This window comes from Patella vulgata, chromosome 3, assembly GCF_932274485.2.
Source record: "Patella vulgata chromosome 3, xgPatVulg1.2, whole genome shotgun sequence".
In the NCBI taxonomy this organism is placed as follows: Eukaryota; Metazoa; Mollusca; class Gastropoda; family Patellidae; genus Patella; species Patella vulgata.
Genome location: NC_065881.2, coordinates 10,557,341 through 10,578,252, shown reverse-complemented (window position 1 = coordinate 10,578,252; position 20,912 = coordinate 10,557,341). Strand labels below are relative to the sequence as shown.

Here is a 20,912-nt window from a genome sequence, read left to right as displayed (position 1 = left end):
TGTACAGTTATTCCTATATGACTATTAAATAATACTTTATTATATCGCGATTAACAAAGTTAGGGAGAGAGATATTATTAACAATTGCTGGTGATTCATTATCTTCTGCGGTGATATTCCACTGATCATTCCGGGAGCCACAGTGGCTCAGTGAGTAAGACGTTGGCTCGCTAACCTGGAGGTCCAGTGTTCAATTCCTGCGTTGGTTGAGAAAGTTCATCAGAATTTTCCGGCATGGTTCCCCTGGTCAGCGGTGCAGGACAGAGAGTCTGGCAAAGGACAATGTGTAGTCGTTCGGATAGGACAAAAAAACCAACATTCTGTGTACACATTGGTGTGCATGTGAAAGATCCCTTGACAGTTGAAATTCAAAATAAGTGTAGGACATAGTGCCGCTGTCCGGGAAAAATGTCCATCATAGCACACTGTATGACATATGCCCGTCTTCATTAGCCAATTTGTAGCAGAACAGTAGGATGTTTCATTTTTAACTTCCAAAGTTTGTAATAAATCAATGGACGGCCTGGCAAAGACAGTGTCTATAGTCATTCGGATGGGACCAAAAATCGAGATCCAGTGTAAAAAAGCCCTTGACAGTTGGAATTCGAAATAAGACCAGGTTGTAGTGCCACTGTCAGGGCAAAATTTTCCCCATAGCAAACTGTATGGTGTATGCTGAAAATTAACATGTTAATCCACATTTCATTTGTAGCAAATGTATAATTAAAGATAAAATTTGTGTTTATTTGTAGTCGTGTTGCTGTGAGAAATGATACGTGTTGTATCGTCGCTATATCTTTAAATATACAACAGAAAGTTCATCCTATAATCTGGCATATCAATTCATTACCATTTGATTGTTTCGGATCCATAGCAATACCAAGACCAATAGGTATGTATTCTATTGTCATACAATCTGATGAAAATACAGATCTATATTTCGTTTCGATTTTTTATATTTTCGATGGCCTACACTACATGAAGATCTGAACAGTTGTTTTGGGAGGTCGCGTCAAGAGGTCATGCGAGCGGCTTTTGACCCTATGATTTCAGACACTTGATTAACCAATAATTTGTTTCTATATTACAGGTGGTGTACTTGTATTTGCTGTTAATTCATTATTATATTTAAACCAAAGTGTTCCACCATACGCTGTCTCTTTAAATAGTATAGCAGAATCAAGTTCAGCTTTTCCTTTACGTAAGTTACCATTGTATTGTATTACCAGTATGCTTAAACATACATTATGTAAGAGCAAGTCTGCCTATTTAAGGTCTTTTTCTCGATCTGAAATGTTATCTAAATTATTAAATAGACATTAATTAACTTATCCAGACCATAATCAACTCTCGATGCCATTGCTAGGCTACGATATTTACTGGATTTGAATACAATTTTTGAAAAATAATTAAACATAATAATGGATAATCAAGACTTTTTTTTTTATCGTACCGACTTTAATAATGATGATCGAGACTACTCTAAAATTCTGAAGCTAATATCTCGGTTCAGAATGGGTCAATTTGGCTGAAATCTTCAGCATATTCTATTTACGTTATCTATTTTTTAAAACTATTATAGCGAGAATTGTCAACTCTTTATCTAATCTCCCATAATGCCCCTTTAAGAACCTCACTCAGTAATTAAGTTAAAAATGCTAGAAAATAGATAATTCAAATCCATGACAAACAAAGTAAAAAGAATATTTCCGACCAACCGTATACACAGGTATATTTTTTCTTTGACCTAATATAATTGTTTATGGATATTAATAGTATTATTATAAGTTTTTATGTTTATGGATGGATATTAAATGAAATTATATTTAAGTGGAATGAAACTGTTACACCACATCAACCAATTTTAAATTTCTATGGAAATACTCTCAAATTTCTGTTACAAATTTAATCTGTTGCAGACAAAATACCAACACAAGGTATTACTGAATTAAATAATTTAAACAAAGATCTTATCTTAAATTTTTTTTTATAACAGGTCCTCAAGAAGGTGTAAGAATAGCCCTTGATTGTTCACAGGCGGCCATGATATCAACAGATAGACTTGTCTTATCTCTTAAAGGTGGAGAACTGTAAGTTTTTAAGTTGTTACCATTATACATTTAGGCCGGTTGCGCAATCTGATTAAATACAGATCTATATTTCGTTTTTTGTTTTTTTATACTTTCTATGGCCTGCACTACATGAAGATCTGACCGGTTGTAGTGGAAGGTCACGTCAGAGGTCATGCAAGAGGTTTTTTACCCTGTGACTTCAGACATTTGATTAACCAATCAACGTTGATGTTTCTAGTGGGTTATGCACAGTTCCATGCAGCTCACATCATCCAGAACACGGGTTGCATAACAACTCTTCCAGATTCTAGTGTAGTAAAGACAAGTAAAACAAAATCTTGAACTATATAAAACGAAACGAAACGAAATAGGGTCTGTGTTTTAATCAGATTGGCATGTTGCGTGGCATGCACTTTATATCATAAAGTCTGTCATTGAGTCATATAGCGTGGTTTCGATTCCTAGCTTATAAGTGACAAGGAGTTCGGTCAACTGTCCAATCTTGTGGGTTTACTCCAGGTCCTCCTGTTTCCTCCCACTTCTAAAAGATACCTACATGCAAGCGAATTATTGAAATAAAATTGAACCATGAGTTAAAAATCCATTTTTCTCTCTCCTCAGAATCATTCTGACACTTTGACCCACTCTTGCTTCGATTTTATTCTGATTTTGAAATAAAATTCCTGGACAACTTTAATATCTTTTCATTAATCTATAACTGATGTTGAATAATTTAAAAGCTTCTTTTTTTCATTTATTTGTAGCTATGTTTTAACACTGGTCGTTGATGGTATGAGAACTGTTAGAAGTTTCCATTTTGACAAGGCAGCATCCAGTGTGTTAACAACCTGTGTAAGTAGTTTTACATGTTTTAAATATTGTTCCTCGCTATAGTTTAGATTTCGATTCCCCGGTTGTACATGACAAGTAGTAGGGTCGCCTGTCCAACCTCGTGGGTTTTCTCCGGGTCCTCTGGTTTAATCCCACTAAAAAAGACCTCTATGCGCAAGTGATTTACTGAAATAAAATTAAGCCAAATGTTAGTCCCAAAATGACATAGTTTGTGTCGAGTGGATGTTAAATCCTCTCTCTCTCTCTCTGAGTGATGTTCTATATATGACACTAATGGTTGTATATATAAAGTTTGAGTTTGCAGAATTTGTATTATTAATTGGTGTTTATTTTATTTTTATTATAGACGTGTCAATGTGATGATGGTTATTTATTTCTGGGATCACGATTGGGTAATTCTCTGTTGTTAAAATATACCGAGAAAGCTCAAGATAAAACGGATAAATCAGAAGCAGATAAAAAAGCTATGGTAAATATAACATTCTTTTGTGAAATTAATTGTTAATTTATTCTATTAAAGTCGAATGATTTGCCTCCAGATAATGAATAAAATATCTAAAACATGAATAACATTTCTAGTATTCTTAAAACATTTTGACTGCTAAAGCTTGGGACAGAGTTCATAGAGGATTTATTAATCCCTGCAGGATTTTTCACCATTTGGTTTTAGAGTTAGGAAGGTAAGTGGGTAAGACACTGTTCGCTAGCCTGGAGGTCCGGATTTTCCGACATGGTTTCCTCCTAGACAGCTGTCTAGTCGTTTGAATGGTACAAAAAACCAAGGTCCCGTGTATACACTGGCGTGCACGTAAAAGGTCCCTTGGCAGTTAGAATTCGATATAAGGGCAGGCCGTAGTGATGCTGCCCCTTCCAAAATTTCCCTCATAGCACACTGTATGGCGTATGCCCATCTTCATTAACCCAGTTGGAGCAGAACAGTAGGACGTAAAACCCCATTTCATTTCATTCCCCTGCAGGATATGTCACCTTTTGGTTTTAGAGTTAGCACTATTGGGTGTATTGAAGTAATATAAACTGTTATTTTAATTCTAGGAACCATCTAATAAGAAGAGGAAGGTAGAAGGAAGTGAACATTTAGCATCAGATATAACGGAAATAGAGAATTTAGATGAATTAGAAGTATATGGTGTTAGTGATACAGCTGCTAGTACAACTATTACATCTTATGTCTTTGAGGTGAGAATTTTAACATACTGGATATATAGAAATTTAAGTGTCGAGGAAGTGAACAACCTGTCAAAGTACAGGCTAGTTAGGGGGGGTTGGATGGCCGAATGGTGCAGGAAAGTGAGCCTGGCAAGGGACAATTTATAGTTCTTCAGATAGGACCAAGAAACAGAGGACCTGTGTATACATAGGCGTGCACGTAAAAGATCCCTTGAAAGTTGGAATTTGATATAAGAGTAGGCCATAGTGCCTCTGTCCGGGCAAAATTTCCCCCATAAAACAATAGACTGTTAAACTCCATTTTATTTCATTTCATTTCTCTCAAATACAATATTTGTTAACTACTTCAATTTTTCAGGTTTTAAACTCCATTTCATTTCATTTCTTTTTGTTAGATTTGCAAATAGCCTTTTAACGTTTAAATTTGTTGTATACTATAGGTTTGTGATAATATATGGAATATTTCTCCATGTGGACAAGTCGAGATGGGTGAACCAGCGTTTTTATCAGAAGAATTTGGTAACTCTATTGATCCAGATCTAGAATTAGTCACTACGTCAGGTTATGGTAAAAATGGTGCCTTGTCTGTTCTTCAGGTAACATGTTTATCACCTTTTAGATTTACAAATTAATGCTGTGGGATATACCTGTTGCCTGGCAACCCTATGTTCATCACCTTTTAGATTTACAAAATTAATACTATGGAGTATATCTGTTGTCTTGCAACCCAATGTTCAGATTTAATTATTATCGTTATTGTGTCATTATTTTAAAGCTGAATTATGTAAGAAATAAATAGCTGACGTACACTATTAATCATCATACTACAAATTATTAATTAAAGATGCATTATGCATGGTATAAATAGAGAGCTGGCCATTCTTGCTGTAATAGCTCAAAAATAGATAAGGAGTAGGGTCGCCTGTCCAACCTCGTGGGTTTTCTCCGGGTCCTCCGGTTTGCTCCCACTGCTAAAGACCCCTATGCGAAAGCGAATTATTAAAATAAAATTAAAAACCATATGTTAGTCCCGAAATGACCTAGCTGTGTCGAGTGGACGTTAAACCCCATTTCTCTCTATCTCTCTCAAAAATAGATAATGTAAAATGAATATATTAAAAATTCCATTCGTATTACTTTATCCTAGACTATTGTGTCATTTGATTAGATTTTATGGGATTCAGCAGTTTTCTTGTGCAAAATGATGAAATTTTTATTCTGTACTAAAATTTTACAGTTACACTCTAGCTCACTGATGGATGTTTGAATAAATTTTATTTTGTGTTTATTTTGATTATTTATAGAGAAGTATACGACCACAGGTAGTAACGACCTTTGAACTACCTGATTGTATTGATATGTGGACTGTATTTGATGCTCAAGATCCAGAAGAAAAGGTCAGTAAAGAAAATAATCCTATCCGTTGCGATAGGATTGTCCCAAATGAGTCCATGATCTGCTACGTGCAGATATGTTTCGATACGATGAACAAGATTGCTACGACTGATATATGATAGTATCACCATGATTACTCCACAATTAAAACCACCATTTCAATCGTAGCACAAATCGTGATAGTAGGAACCTAGCATTACCAGTACGTCTCAGGTTTGATCCAGGTTTTGTCCGAGAAAGTTCCTCAGGATTTTCCGTCCCAGTTTACCCGTGTCTGTGGTGCAGAACGGAGGGCCCTGGGAAAGACATTGTACCGTACGCTCATTGACGCAGATGAAAAGATCCCTCGACAGTAGGAATTCGATATAAAATAAGCTGTAGTGTCACTGTCCGGGCAAAAAAGTAGGATGTTAAACCTTAACCCCATTTCATTTTTATTTCAGGTTCCAACAGAAGGAGAAGAAAATGAGGAAGAGGCAGCAATCAAGGGAGGTCACTCTTTCCTTATTCTCAGTCGTCCTGATTCTAGTATGGTTTTACAAACAGGAAATGAAATAATGGAGTTAGACCACAGTGGATTTAGTACACAGAATCCGACTGTATTCGCTGGAAATATTGGTGAAAATAAATATATTTTACAAGTTTCTACTAACAGTATTAGACTGTTGGAAGGTGGTAAGTTAATTCTTCCTCTATTATATCCTTTATTTTCTGTCCATCTTTCTTTAATTAGAGAGTTTTAAGTTAATCATTCTTCCATTAACCTTCTCATTCATTCTGTTCATCTTTCTTTAATTAGGAGGTGGTAAGTTAATCATTCTTCCATTATATCCTTTATTTTCTGTCCATCTTTCTTTAATTAGGAGGTGGTAAGTTAATTCTTCCTCCATTATATCCTTCTCATTCATTCTGTTCATCTTTCTTTAATTAGAAGGTTTTAAGTTAATCATTCCTTCATTACATTCTCATTCATTCTGTCCTTCCTTCTGTAATTTCCGAGGGTGTAGTGGTCTAATGCGTGCAGATTAGATCATAAGGTCTGTCATTGAGTCAAGTGGCATTGTTTCGATTTGCCTGTCCAACCTCATGGGTTTTCTTTGGATCCCCAGTTTCCTCCCACTTCTAAAGACCCTTAAGCACAAGCGAATTATTGAAATAAAATTGAACCATATTTTAGCCCCGAAACAACTTAGTTTGTGTCAAGTGGATATTAAACCCCACTTCTCTCTATATATATTCTATATTGAGTCACATCCTTTGAAAATAAAAAAAAAACATGTCCAATCTCTCTCTTTAAAAAAAAAATTTGTATTCAACCTTTCTTTAAATTGGTTTACTTTCTTTTAAAAAAAAAAGAATTTGTGTGCAATCTCTCTCCCTCTCTTTAAAAAACCCAAAACAAATAAATTGTGTTAATATTTTCAGTAAAACAACTGCAGCATATACCATTAGATACCGGTAGTGTTATAGCACAGTGTTCAGTAGCTGATCCATACGTTGTTATTATGATGGAAGATGGTCAGATTATGTTATTAACATTAAAACAAGATAGTTACGGTTCCGGTGTTAGATTAGCTGTTACTAGACCACAAATATCTACAGTATGTATTTAACTATTTCTTCGCTTATTTTCAGAGCTGTCTTAACAGCATTGTAGGCCTTGTCTTCAGGGTCAACTGGCGTGGTTTCAAATCCCTGGTTGTACGTGACAAGGAGTAGGGTCGCCTGTCCAACCTTGTGGGTTTTCTCCGGGTCCTCTGGTTTCCTCCCACTGCTAAAGACCCCTACGCGCAAGTGAATTATTGAAATAAAATTAAACCGTATGTTAGTCCCGAAATGACCTAGTTTGTGTCGAGTGGACGTTAAACCCCATTTCTCTCTTCTTCAGGGGTCTTAGTAAAATAGTCAAATGAATTACGTATAAGGTGTTTTGTTTTAAATTTTAATAATTTGGAACTAAACCTTTTGAACTGTGCATCCAAGTACTTTTGGTTTTTAAGTCTTGTTTAAAATAAGTCTTGTTCAAAGTACACCCTGCTTGGTGGGTTAGGTCTAAATATTAAGGCCAACTGCATATTTGGTCAAAGGTCACAGGATGTAAATGGTGCTAACACTAACCTTAGCCCTAACCCACAAAATTTCAACACTTGTGTCCAAACAAAGAACCTGCGGAACTGTGTGGATGGGTTGAACGACACTGCAGATAGAAAATAATAAATTAAATATTCCGGTTATTATTGAATAATGAACAGAAATTTATCAACATTTTCTTACTTTGTTGGTGCTGATTGGGCTCTGAGATCTATACACGGAATATTCGTTTGGATGCAAGTGTTGACATTCCCTTAATTAATAGTTATTATTTCATTGATAATATAATAATGTTCTTTTTGTTAGAAATTCCCTTTTATTAGTAGTTATTATTTCAATATAGTAATGTTATTGTTATTAGAAATCCCCCGTATATTAGTTGTAACAGCCTATAAAGATTGTATATTTTTGTTGTTAGAAATACTGAGTATTAGTTGTACCAGTCTATAAAGATTGTTATATATTTTTGTTGTTCGGATGGCCAAATGATTTTGATCATGAGGTCAAGTGTGTGGTTTCAGTTCCCTTGTTGCATGTGACAAAGGACTAATTTCGACTGTCCAAACTCTTGGGTTTTCTCTTGTTGCTCCTTTGGTTTCATCCCACTGCTAAAAGTTAAACTATATGTTAGACCCAAAATGACTTAGTTTGTGTCAAGTGGATGTTTAATCTCTCTCTATCTCTCTCTCTCTCTCTCCCTCTCTATCTCTCTGACATCACTATCATATTCAGGGTTACAGTGAATCGCCCCATTAGTAGTTCCTCTCTCTCTCTCTCTCTCTCTCCCTCTCTCTCTCTCTCATTACTAGTTATTATTTCATTGATATATAATAATGTTGTAATATATTGTTGATAGAAATCACCTGTATTAGTTGTAACAGCCTATAAAGATGTGAGTGGTATGTTTACGACATCCTCCATTACAACAGATGACAACATGGTTAACAATAAATTTGATAAAACAGATAAACAGCCACAAGCAGAAGACAAGTATGTTTATTACAAATAATTTTATCAAACTACGACCCGATCTACATGGTTTGTACACATGTATAGGATTACGTTTCAACAAGTGTTCTCTTATCGTTATCAAGAACAAATCAGGGGCTAAGTGAGAAGGATGCAATGACAAGCTTTGCATCATGGTTTTGAGTTTTTGAGCCTCCTTAAGTTTTTGCACCCCTCACAAATAGTAAAAATCAATCGGTTCCAATGCGGTTTTCAACATTATAATATTAATGCTTAAACAGTATCAAACATATACGGTGGGTTAGATATGCTACAAATCGACTTTAGCATGTTCCACACAGCCCAGTATTACTTGGCGGTACTGGGAGGCCCATTTTCCCCCGCACACACATATTAATATTGTTATTCGGGGGGCTCTTGACAGGATCTTGCTCGTCATGCAAAGTCATGGGTCACCACACCCCTTGGAACAAATGATACATCGTGCTATATGTATACAAACTAGTGATTGTTTTCCATATTACATTATTGGCCGAGAAAGTTCATCCAGATTTTCCGACGTGGTTTCCCCTTGTCAGTGGTGCAGAACGGAGGGCCTGACAAGGACAGCTGTCTTGTCCTTCGGATGAGACGAAAAACCGAGGTCCCGTGTATACATTGGAATGCACGTAAAAGATCCCTTGGCAGTTGGAATTCGATATAAGAGTAGGCGATAGTGCCGCTGCCCGGGCAAAATTTCCCTCATAGCACACTGTATGGCGTATGCCCGTCTTCATTAGCCCAGTATAGGAGCAGAACAGTAGGACGTTAAACCCCATTTCATTTCATTTCATTTCCATATTACATTGCTTCATGTTGTCACATTTTATTTTTACATGCTGGGTGTTTTCCAGGCTTATGAGTTACAATCTTAAAACAATATATACCTATCTTCTATGAATATAATAACCTGTAGACTTATCATGCAGATGTAATAAAGGACGTATTATATCATCATTCCCGCCCAGAATGTGCAGTTAATGACTTCGATCATTGTTAGCACTATTAATTTCCATTCATAACACAGTAAGTCCTGTAGAAGTATGTCATCTTAAAATACTTTTGTATTCAAAATGACTTTAATATTTATACTGCAATAGGCAGATTTAGCTCTTGGCATAATGTATGTTTAAATAATCATACTGCTTTTATCATGTGATGATGTTTCTATTAATAGTAATATAGAAGATGAAGATGAGATGTTATATGGTGCTTCTGATACTTCAGTATTCGGTTCATCATTTACCACCAATACACAAGAACAATCTAATAGGTAAAATACTCTACTTTAATTTTCAATCATTGTGAAAGTGTTTTGACGTCTAATTCGTAATGTCAGCTGGTTGACTGTCACCATTCCGAATGGTTCAACACCAGGGCCGTATCTAGCGGGGGTGCAGGGGGTACATTGCACCCCCAGAAAAATATGGCGCCTCGAGAAATGCCCCCCCCCCCCCAAAAAAATAAAAAAATTTGATAACCTTTCAATCATAAAATAATACACTTGATTATGATCACACAGCGATGCTCTTAAGGCACTGATCAGTCGGTCTTTTTTTAAGGGCGCCCACATTCCAATGGGTAACTTGGGCATTATTTTGGCGCCCCAACACTCTGCTGCACCCCCACTTTTAAAATCCTACATACAGCCCTGTTCAACACATATGCTTTAGATTGTATGGTTTCTATTCCCCACTTATATGTGACAAGGAGTGGGGTCACCTATGAATTTTTTCCAGATCCTCTGATTTCCTCCAACTGCGTGCATTCGAATTATTGAAATATAATTGAATCATATGTTAATCCCTTAATGACCTAGTTTGCATCTCTGTCTCTCCCTCCCTCCCTCTATCTATCTATCTATCTCTCTCTCTCTCTCTCTCTCTGTCTCTATCTCTCTCTCCCTTAATGACCTAGTTTTCGTCTCTCTCTCTCTCTCTCTCTCTCTCTCTCTCTCTCTCTCTCTCTCTCCCTTAATGACCTAGTTTGCGTCTTTCTCTCTCTCTCTCTCTCTCGCTCTCTCGCTCTCTGTCCTCTCTCCCTCCCTCTGTCATTCTCCCACATTTATTGTCTGGTAGACAGGAGTAGATTTCACATTCATGTCATGTCTTACAGTAATTATTTTATACAAGTCTAGAATCTAGATTAGATCTATTTGTTCAATAAGTTTAATGTATGGGTATATATTTTTTCCAGTAAATTTAAGAAGAAAACAGAGAAAGTCATCACTCCTACATATTGGGCTGTACTTTGTAGAGAAAATGGAGAACTTGGGGTATGCTTAATCTTGTCTCCACTTCTTATTTTTTGCGGTTGTACGTGACAAGGAGTAGGGTCTCCTGCCCAACCTCGTTGGTTTTCTCCAGGTCCTCTGGTTTCCTCCCACTGCTAAAGACCCCTACGCACAAGCAAATTATTGAAATAAAAAATTAATACCATATGTTAGTCCCGAAATGACCTAGTTTGTGTCGAGTGGACCTTAAACCCTCTCTCTCTCTCTCTCTCTCTCTCTCTCTCTCTCTCTCTCTCTTATTTTTTGGGGTCGTTAGCATAGCTAAAATATTTACCAAAGTTATGATGATGAATTAGTTTTTAGAATTAAAGACAAGATAACTAACAGACAGGAAATAATTCAATTCATCTTCCTTGGGCAACACCAATTTAATTTTTTTCTTCAGGGACTTGATAATTAAATAGTCACTTGAATCATGTGGGGGGATCATGTGGCTAAGTGGGTAAGACGCTGGCTCGCTAGCCTGGAGGTCGGGTGTTCGATCCCTGCATTGGCCGAGAAAGCTCATCCAGATTTTCCGGCATGGTTCTCCCATGTCGGTGATGCAGGACGTAGGGGCTGACAAGGAAAGCTGTCTAGTCGTTCGGATGGGACGAAAAACCGAGGTCCCGTGTACACATTGGCGTGCACGTAAAAGATCCCTTGGCAGTTGGAATTTGATATAAGAGTAGGCCGTAGCGCCGCTGCCTGGGCAAAATTCCCCTCATAGCACACTGTATGGCGTATGCCCGTCTTCATTAGCCCAGGTTAGGAGCAGAACAGTAGGACGTTAAACCCCATTTCATTTCATTTCATTTCATTTGAATCATGTGAACGATGTTTTGTTTAAAATTTCAAAACTTAATAATTTAGAACTAAAAGCTTTTGAACAGCACAACCAATGTTATCTTTACCATTTATAATATATAAGCTTTTCTTTGTAGATGTATTCCATACCTGACTTCAAAGCTTGTTATTTTGTAAAGAACTTTCCTGGTGGTCATAAAGTTTTAGTCGATAGTGGGCAGGGTGTAGAATCAGTCAAAACAAGGTAAATATATTGAATTTCACTTGAATACAATTAAAACTGGAACCCATTTCAAAAGAATGCAAGCTAATCGATTTGTGAAATATATCCAATCATTTTCAAATTGGAATCGGAATCTGGAGTCCAAAGTTCATGTGATAGCAACAAAGTATAACAGGAACCAGTTTGATTGAAATGGATGCCATTTGGTTTATGTAATGCACCAATCGTTTTCAAATAAGGAACTGGAATCCTGATTTCAAGTGATGGCAGCAAAGTAGAACAGGAACCAATTTGATTGGAATGGGTGCCATTTGGTTTATGCAATGCACTGGTCATTTCCAAATAGGATACTGGAATCCTGATTTCAAGCAATCGCAACAAAGTGGAACAGGAATCAATTTCATTGGAATCAATGCCTTTGGGTTTATGTAATGCATCCAGTAATAGGGAACTGGAATCATGATATCAGCTGATCGCAACAAAGTGCTTAATCTTTTTTTGTTTTTGAATAGTACAAGTTCTACGAGTGAAAACCAGGATGTTAAGGTTCAGAAAGAAAGAGAGAATTATCTTGAACTGCCAAAAGTGAAAGAGTTGTTAGTCGTTGGACTTGGATACAACAAATCTCACCCATATCTTTTTGTAAGTTTATACTTTGATTTCTCTAAATTTTATGGTTTTTATACGCCCACATTCAAATTGTCCTCATCTCTGTCTGTCTGAGGGGAGTTGGATGTCCGAATTGTTAGCGTGTTTGCGTTGTATTATATGGTCTGTCATTGAGTCAACTGGCGTGGTTTCGATTCCCCGACTGTACGTGACAAGGAGTAGGGTCGCCTGTCCAACCTCGAGGGTTTTCTTTGGTTTCCTCCCACTGCTAAAGACCCCTACGTGCAAGCGAATTATTGAAATAAAATTGAATCATTTAAGTCTCAAAATGAGCTAGTTTGTGTTGAGTGAATGTTAAACCCCATTTCCCTCCCTCTTTCTGTCCATCCGTAGTTCACAATTGCTTGTGGATACTCTATAGACTAACGCTATATTCCAATTGACTTAAAACCTATTCATGTTGTTTATAATCCTGAGACGAGGGAGCCTATTGATTTTTAGCGATATCAGATTATTAGTGCCAGAATAATCTTGTGGACACTTTTACCTAACTTTTGGTTTTTTGAATATCATTGATATTCATAAATGTTGAATGTGAACAAAAAACAGGTCCTAGATGCAAGCTGGGTATAATAAAGTATGTAATCTTGTAATAACCTAGTTCTAGTTTATGGGTAATAAACAGCCACAGTGGCTAAGTGGTTAAGACGCTGGCTCGCTAACCTGGAGGTCGGGTGTTCAATCCCTGCATTGGCCGAGAAAGTTCATCAGGATTTTCCAACATGGTTTCCCCTTGTCAGTGATGCAGGACGAATAAACCACAGTCCCATGAATACAGTGACATGCAGGTAAAAGATCCCTTGGCGGTTGAAATTTGAGTGGGCCATAGTGAAATGCCCTGGTAAAATTTCACTCATAGCACACAGTATGGCCTATGCCCATCTTCATTAGCCCAGTTTAGCAGCAGAATAGTAGGACGTTAAACCCCATTTCATTTAATTTCCTCATGGTAAGAATTTAAGTAAAACCCTGTTTATAAGTAAACCAAAGTGTAAACACATCTTTATATTATATAGGCCAGAGTAGAACTGTTTATATATGAAGTTTGCTTTAACACTATTTTTTTAGTATGTGGTTAAGCATTTTAGTAAAGCACTGTAAGCACATTTTTATTAGTTGTTCGGATTGAACAAAACACATGGGCGTGCACTTCAAAGAAACCTCGACAGTTGGAATTAGATATAAGAGTAGGCTGTAGCGCTGCTGTCCGATCAAAACTTCATGTCACAAATTTCTATTTTTTATAGGCTAGAGTAGAAGAAGAACTGTTTATATATGAAGCTTTCCCCTTTCAACCTAGTCAAAGTGAAAAACACAATCATCTGAAGATACGATTTAAGAAGTACCAGCATGATCTCATCTTAAAACAGAAGAAAACAGCGAAGAGTAAAAAGAAAGGAGAATTAGATATAGAGACATCTATAGGAAAGAAATCATTTGTTCAATCTATGAGATACTTTGATGATATATCAGGATATGCTGGTGTAAGTAGTCATAGATGGGGGGTGGGGGGATGGTGCACGCTGTATCATAAGGTCTGTCATTGAGTCAACTGGCGTGGTTTCGATTTCCTGGTTGTACGTGACAAGGAGTAGGGTCGCCTGTCCAACACCGTGGGTCTCTTCTCCTGCTGCTTCAATACATGTGGGGTGGGGAATGGCCGAATAGTTAGCCGGTTGTATGTGACAAGCAGTAGGGTCGCCTGTCCAACACCTTTGGGTCTCTTCTCCTGCTCCTTCAGTACAATTGGGGTGGTGAATGGCCGAATGGTTAGCGCGTGCGCGCTGTATCATAAGGTCTGTCATTGAGTCAACTGGCGTATTTTCGATTCCCCAGTTGTACGTGACAAGGAGTAGGGTCGCCTGTCCAACCCCATGTGTCTTCTCCTGCTCCTTCAGTTTCTTACCACGGCTAAAGGCCCCTATGTGCAAGTGAATTATTGACCATCCCAATTCCTTGAAGAAAATTAGAGAAAAGTGATATACTTATTATCGCTACAGGAATAGACCGAAACAGTTTGAAACTGCTGTTCCCTAGACTACCTCAAACCACCAGAGATATGTGAATAATTTTCCGTATTACAGAACCATCTACTAGTTTGTTCAGGCAGTTTAAGTAGCCCTACATAGGACAATTTTGGGCTGTCTAAGTGCCAAAGGTTAAAAGTATGTAATAATATTTGATATTTTCTGTTGTAGGTTTTTCTGTGTGGTGCTTATCCTCATTGGTTATTTATGACCTCTAAAGGTGTTTTAAGAATACATCCAATGAATATGTAATAATATCTGATATTTTGTATTGTAGGTTTTTCTGTGTGGTGCTTATCCTCATTGGTTATTTATGACATCTAAAGGTGTTTTAAGAATACATCCAATGAATATAGATGGTCCTGTTATATGTTTTACACAGTTTAATAATGTCAACTGTCCGAAGGGTTTTCTATACTTTAATCAACAGGTAGGCCAGTAAAGATTGTCATATTAAACATGCATGTACTGATATAGATAGAGCTGGTCGTTCTCGCTATAATAGTTTAGTAAAGAACAGGTGGGCCATCATGTAGCAGATAAATTTCTAGTTGATTTTGATAAGTTTATAATTGTATTTGTTAAGTTTATAATTATATTTAACAAGTTTATAATTGTATTTGTTTGTAGAGTGAGATGAGAATTTGTGTTTTACCTACTCATGTTACATATGATGCTCCGTGGCCAATTAGAAAATTACCGTTACGATGTACACCACATTATATCAGTTATCATAATGACAGTAAGGTAAAGTACCCAATATTTTATCATAAAGTACACCATATTATATCAGGTATCATAAAGTACACCATATTATATAAGGTATCATAAAGTATACAATATAATATCATGAAGTACACAATATTTTATCAGTTTTCATAAAGTACACCATATTATATCAGTTATCATAAAGTACACCATGTTATATCAGTTATTATAAAGTACACCATATTATTTCAGTTATTATAAAGTACACAATGTTATATCAGGTATCATAAAGTACACCATATTATATCATAAAGTACACCATGTTATATCAGTTATCATAAAGTACACAATATTATGCCAGTTATCATAAAGTACACAATATTATACCAGTTATTATAAAGTACACAATATTATACCAGTTATCATAAAGTACACAATATTATACCAGTTATTATAAAGTACACCATATTATATCATAAAGTACACAATATTATACCAGTTATCATAAAGTACACAATATTATACCAGTTATTATAAAGTACACCATATTATATCATAAAGTACACAGTATTATATCAGTTATTATAAAGTACACCATGTTATATCAGTTATTATAAAGTACACCATATTATATAAGTTATTATAAAGTACACAATGTTATATCAGTTTTCATAAAGTACACATGTTGTCTTTATCATTATTGGTATGTTTTTATGAAAATAGCCTGTATAATATAAATGTAGGTTATTAAAATAAATGTGTATGTAATATAATTGTAGATTGTTAAAATAAATGTGTATGTAATATAATTGTAGATCGTTAAAATAAATGTGTTTATAATATAATTGTAGACGTATGCAGTTGTTACAAGTACACAAGAAATTTTTAATAAACAGGCAAAGGTGACATCAGATGAAAAAGAATTTGAAGTTGTTGAAAAGGGTAGGTTAATATATCTTGGAGCCAACATACATTGTATTTGATAATGTTTCAGTTTTTTTGTAGGAGTTTTAAAATGAAATTATTTCTACTTCATGTGGTTAGCTTGTTTCTAGTCTAACCAAAACAGCTAGCTTGCTAACCAAGAGTTCTCGGGGTTGCTCCTAGTGTTGGTCGAGAAAATTCTCCAGGATTTTCTGGTGTGGTTTCCCCTTGTCAGTGGTGCAGGGCGAAGGACCCGACAAGGACAGTGCCTAGTCGTTTGCATGAGACGAAAAACCACGGTCACGTGCACATAACAGAACCATTGACGGTTGAAATTCAAATTAAGGGCAGGCTGTAGCGCTGCTGTTTGGGCAAAATTGCACCCATAACACACTGAAGAAAGCAATCCTGTCTTCATTAGCCCAGTCGGAGCAGAACAGTTCGATGTTAATCCCTATTTCACTTCATTTCCTGTATAGTCTTATGTTTACCAAAAAAAAACAAACAGAGATGATATTTAAATATAAAAAATATATGACAAAATATCTTGGCAAACTATGTACAGACTTATGTCAACAGATTTCAAGGCGGTGAACATGAATCAAGCTAATATTAGGTTATAAGGGGAGGTTATGTAAATAAAAAATGAACTGGGGTTTGAGGTCCTATTCTTCTTAAGGTACTATTCTTCTTACAAGGGGAGGTTATGTAAATATAAGATGTAATGGGGTACTATTCTTCTTACAAGGGGAGGATATGTAAATATAAGATGTAATGGGGTCCTATTCTTCTTACAAATGGGGTTTAAGGTACTATTCTTCTTACAAGGGAAGGTTATGTAAATATAAGATGTAATGGGGTTTAAGGTCCTATTCTACTTACAAGGGGAGGTTATGTAAATCCTATTCTTCTTACAAGGGAAGGTTATGTAAATAAAAGATGAAAATAATTTTATATTACAGATGAACGATTTGTGTACCCTACAGAAGATGTTTTTTCTCTTAACTTATTTACACCAAGTACCTGGGAATTAATACCTAACTCAAGGTGAAAATTTATTTTAATACTGGGGGAGACACTGTGACACATGGGTTCACTCCTGATGTTGGCTGAGAAGGTTCCTTGGGATTATCCTCCGCAATTACCCATTATCAGTGGTGCAGGACAAAGCGCCTGGCAAGGACAGGGTTCAGTCCTTCGAATGTGACGAAAAGATGCAGCCCCATGTATACATGGAAAAGCATGTAAAAAGAAACCTTGACAGCTGGAATGGGGTGAGGGGTGGGGGTTGTATCATAAGGTCTGTCATTGAGTCAAGTTGCGTGGTTTTGATTCCTTGTTTGTACATATGTATGTGACAAGGAGTAGGGTCGCCTGTCCCCCATGTGCAAGCAAATTATTGAACCATATGTTAGTCCCGAAATGACCTAGTTTTGGTGAGTGGATGTTAAACTCTCTCTCTCTCTCTCTCTCTCTCTCTCTCTCTCTCTCTCTCTCTTCTCTCTCTCTCTCTCTCCCCTAATAATGTAATTCCATAAATAGGCCAGTTGCTGATCATATTTGATAGTATATTGTTATGTTTATTATATTTTAGTTTTGAGTTAGAAGAATGGGAACAAGCTACATCATTGAAATGTGTGCGATTAAAATCTGAAGGAACTGTATCAGGATTAAAGGGGTATATAGCTCTAGGAACCATGTATTGTTATGGTGAAGAAATACATTCTAAAGGCAGAGTAAGTTATTTTAAACACACAATTTATTATTTAATAGAATTTCACATAATCAATTGTATTTACTCACTTCAAGACTTTGTATCGGGTGTTGGATGGCCGAATGGTTAGTGCGTGCGCGCTGTATCATTAGTAGGGTCGTCTGTCCAGCTTTGTGGGTCCTCCGGTTTCCTCCCATTGCTAAAGACCCCCTACGTGCAAGTGAATTATTGAAATAAGATTGAACCATATGTTAGTCCAAAAATGACCTACCTTGTGTCAAGTGGACATTAAACCCTATTTCTCTCTCTCAGGACTTTGTAATGGAAAAGAAATGAAATGGGGTTTCTGTTTTGACTGGGCTAATGAAGACGGGCATACACCATACAGTGTGCTATGAGGGAAATTTTGCCTGATCAGCAACGCTATGGCCTCCTCATCCAAACGACTAGACAGCTGTCCTTGTCAGGCCCTCTGTCCTGCACCACTGACAAGGGGGGTACCACGCCAGAAAATACACTGACCAGGAGATCCTTGGTTTGATCCCCGTGTTGACTGAGAAAGTTTCAACTATTCAATTTTTTTCTTTTTTCCTTGTAGGTTTTAATATTTGAAGTGATAGAAGTTGTCCCAGAACCAGGTCAACCGTTAACAAAAACAAAAATAAAGGTCAGTGGTTAAAGAATTTATTTCAAGAAATTGATTCACATAAGACAACTTTTAAAACCTGAAACTGGGGTATTATTTGGTCTTGCATATTTAGCCCTAATTTCTTTCACATTCATTCAATAACAAATCTTCATTTGAAAATTTGTTAAAAACATCCAATTTACAAATTGTTGATAAATAAACGGCCCAATTGATTATTAATGTCTTTAAACTTTAGAAATTAGATGATTTGGGGTGATTTTTATGAATTTTCAAACAAAGATTTTACATTAGATGATTTGGGGTGATTTTAGATGATTTTTATGAATTTTCAAACAAAGATTTGATATTGAGTTAGATGATATGGGGTGATTTTAGACGATATTTATGAATTTTCTAACAAAGATTTGATATTGAAGGATAGTAAAACAAATAAAACCTCTTTCTCTTTAATTGTTGTAGCTTGTATTAGAGAAAGAACAGAAAGGACCAGTTACAGCTATGGCAGATGTTAATGGTTATTTATTGACAGCTATTGGACAAAAGGTAAAATATAAAAAAAATATTATATTATCTATTTGTTATAAACATTAAAGGTAAAAACAGTACTAGTATGAACCTTTAGCACTAGGTACATATAGTTTTAAATACTCCAGTCCCTTGGACAAAAGGTAAAATAATATGAAACTTATTCCTTTGTACAGTAATATTATATGATCTGTTTGTTATAATCAATAGTTTAACATATAGTACTTTGTATATGTAAATATTGAGTAACTCATTTAATTGAAGATAATTAGAGAAAAGTGATATATTAATATACAGATACACACAGGGGATTGTATGGCCAAATGTTTAGCGTGTGCACGCTGTATCATAAGGTCTGTCATTGAGCCAACTGGCATGGTTTAGATCCCCGGTTGTACGTGACAAGGACTAGGGTCGCCTGTCCAACATCTTGGGTTTTCTCTGGCTCCTCCAGTTTCCCCCCACTGCTAAAGACCCCTACGTGCAAACGAATTATTAAAATAAAATTGAACCATATGTTGGTCCCGAAATGACGTTTAACCACATTTCTCTCTTTCTCTCTCTCTCTCCCATGTTGTTTAACCCCATCTCTCTCTCTCTCTCTCTCTCTCCTGATACACACCTGAACAGTCCGAAATTGCTGTTCCTAGATATGTGAATTTCTATCCATATTATACGACTATTTAGCGTATAATACAGCAGTGGTTTAAGGCTAAAGGCCTTACTTAATTTAGCTATGTCATATGTCATAATAACACAACTTTATAGTTTTACTACTTGTTGGTTTATGACATACAACATTTCAATACTCTTACAGGTATCTTGATCAAGCAATGGTCATTAATGAATAACAACCTTACATTTATAGTACATCCATGAATAGGGTCCAAAGTCACCACCACATTAATTATTTACTGTTTCATCACCTTCATTATTCATTTCAGTTATATATGTGGACATTAAAAGATAATGATTTATCTGGTGTAGCGTTTATAGATACGTTTATCTATATTCATTCTTTAGCAACTATTAAGAATCTGATAGTAGCTGGTGATCTATTGAAGAGTATAGCTTTATATAGATATCAAGAAGATTATAAAGTTTTATCATTAGCTAGTAGGGTAAGTTTTAATTATTTTCTTCCGCAACTTTTGGAGCCACAGTGAGTAAGACGTTGGTTCGCTAACCTGGAGATCCCATGTTCGATCACGGTAAGGGGGGTTGGATGACTGAATGGTTAGCATGTGCGCGCTGTATCATAAGACCTGTCATTGAGTCAACTGGCATGGTTTCGAATCCCCGGTTGTACGTGACAAGGAGTAGGGTCGCCTGTCCAACTTCGTGGGTTTTCTCCAGGTCCTCCAGTTTCCTCCCACTGCTAAAGACCCCTATGGGCAAGCAAATTAAATAAAATTAAATCATAGGTTAGTCCCGAAATGACCTAGTTTGTGTTGAGTGGAAGTTAAACCCTCTCTCTCTCTCTCTCTCTCTCTCTCTCTCCCTCTCTTTCTCTCTCATGATCACAGTGTTGGCTGAGAAAGTTCATCGGGATTTTCCCGCGTGGTTCCCCGTGGGCCTGACATGGAACAGTGTCTAGTCGTTTGGAAGGCATGAAAAACCGGGGTCCTGTGTACAAATTGGTGTGGATGTAAAAGAGTCCTTGACTGTTGGAATTCGAAATAATAGTAGGCCTTAGTTTTCGGTGCAGAAAAGTAGGACGTTAAACCCCATTTCCTTTCATTTAATTTTGGTTTATCCCATCATTTGTACGAGTGCTCCATTGTAGTT

The 20,912-nt window shown here is 36.4% G+C and overlaps 1 protein-coding gene across 2 annotated transcripts in view; it reads left to right on the top strand.

The window, feature by feature from the left end:
* LOC126815016 (cleavage and polyadenylation specificity factor subunit 1) overlaps nucleotides 1-20,912 on the top strand; it is a 37,407-nt gene that overhangs the window by 6,498 nt on the left and 9,997 nt on the right. Inside the window, exons 8-32 of one of the 2 annotated variants that reach the window (XM_050540529.2) lie at nucleotides 753-892; nucleotides 1,091-1,201; nucleotides 1,997-2,090; nucleotides 2,837-2,924; nucleotides 3,271-3,393; nucleotides 3,978-4,121; nucleotides 4,553-4,708; nucleotides 5,417-5,509; nucleotides 5,951-6,182; nucleotides 6,933-7,108; nucleotides 8,455-8,588; nucleotides 9,784-9,879; nucleotides 10,803-10,881; nucleotides 11,823-11,929; nucleotides 12,421-12,550; nucleotides 13,825-14,061; nucleotides 14,776-14,824; nucleotides 14,931-15,034; nucleotides 15,235-15,351; nucleotides 16,164-16,254; nucleotides 17,199-17,283; nucleotides 17,831-17,972; nucleotides 18,549-18,617; nucleotides 19,059-19,142; nucleotides 20,069-20,245. In XM_050540529.2, the coding sequence (XP_050396486.2) occupies nucleotides 753-892; nucleotides 1,091-1,201; nucleotides 1,997-2,090; nucleotides 2,837-2,924; nucleotides 3,271-3,393; nucleotides 3,978-4,121; nucleotides 4,553-4,708; nucleotides 5,417-5,509; nucleotides 5,951-6,182; nucleotides 6,933-7,108; nucleotides 8,455-8,588; nucleotides 9,784-9,879; nucleotides 10,803-10,881; nucleotides 11,823-11,929; nucleotides 12,421-12,550; nucleotides 13,825-14,061; nucleotides 14,776-14,824; nucleotides 14,931-15,034; nucleotides 15,235-15,351; nucleotides 16,164-16,254; nucleotides 17,199-17,283; nucleotides 17,831-17,972; nucleotides 18,549-18,617; nucleotides 19,059-19,142; nucleotides 20,069-20,245 (3,058 nt within the window). Of the gene's footprint in view, nucleotides 1-752; nucleotides 893-1,090; nucleotides 1,202-1,996; nucleotides 2,091-2,836; nucleotides 2,925-3,270; nucleotides 3,394-3,977; nucleotides 4,122-4,552; nucleotides 4,709-5,416; nucleotides 5,510-5,950; nucleotides 6,183-6,932; nucleotides 7,109-8,454; nucleotides 8,589-9,783; nucleotides 9,880-10,802; nucleotides 10,882-11,822; nucleotides 11,930-12,420; nucleotides 12,551-13,824; nucleotides 14,062-14,775; nucleotides 14,825-14,881; nucleotides 15,035-15,234; nucleotides 15,352-16,163; nucleotides 16,255-17,198; nucleotides 17,284-17,830; nucleotides 17,973-18,548; nucleotides 18,618-19,058; nucleotides 19,143-20,068; nucleotides 20,246-20,912 lie in introns of both variants that reach the window. The other variant, XM_050540528.2, reaches the window with a different exon arrangement.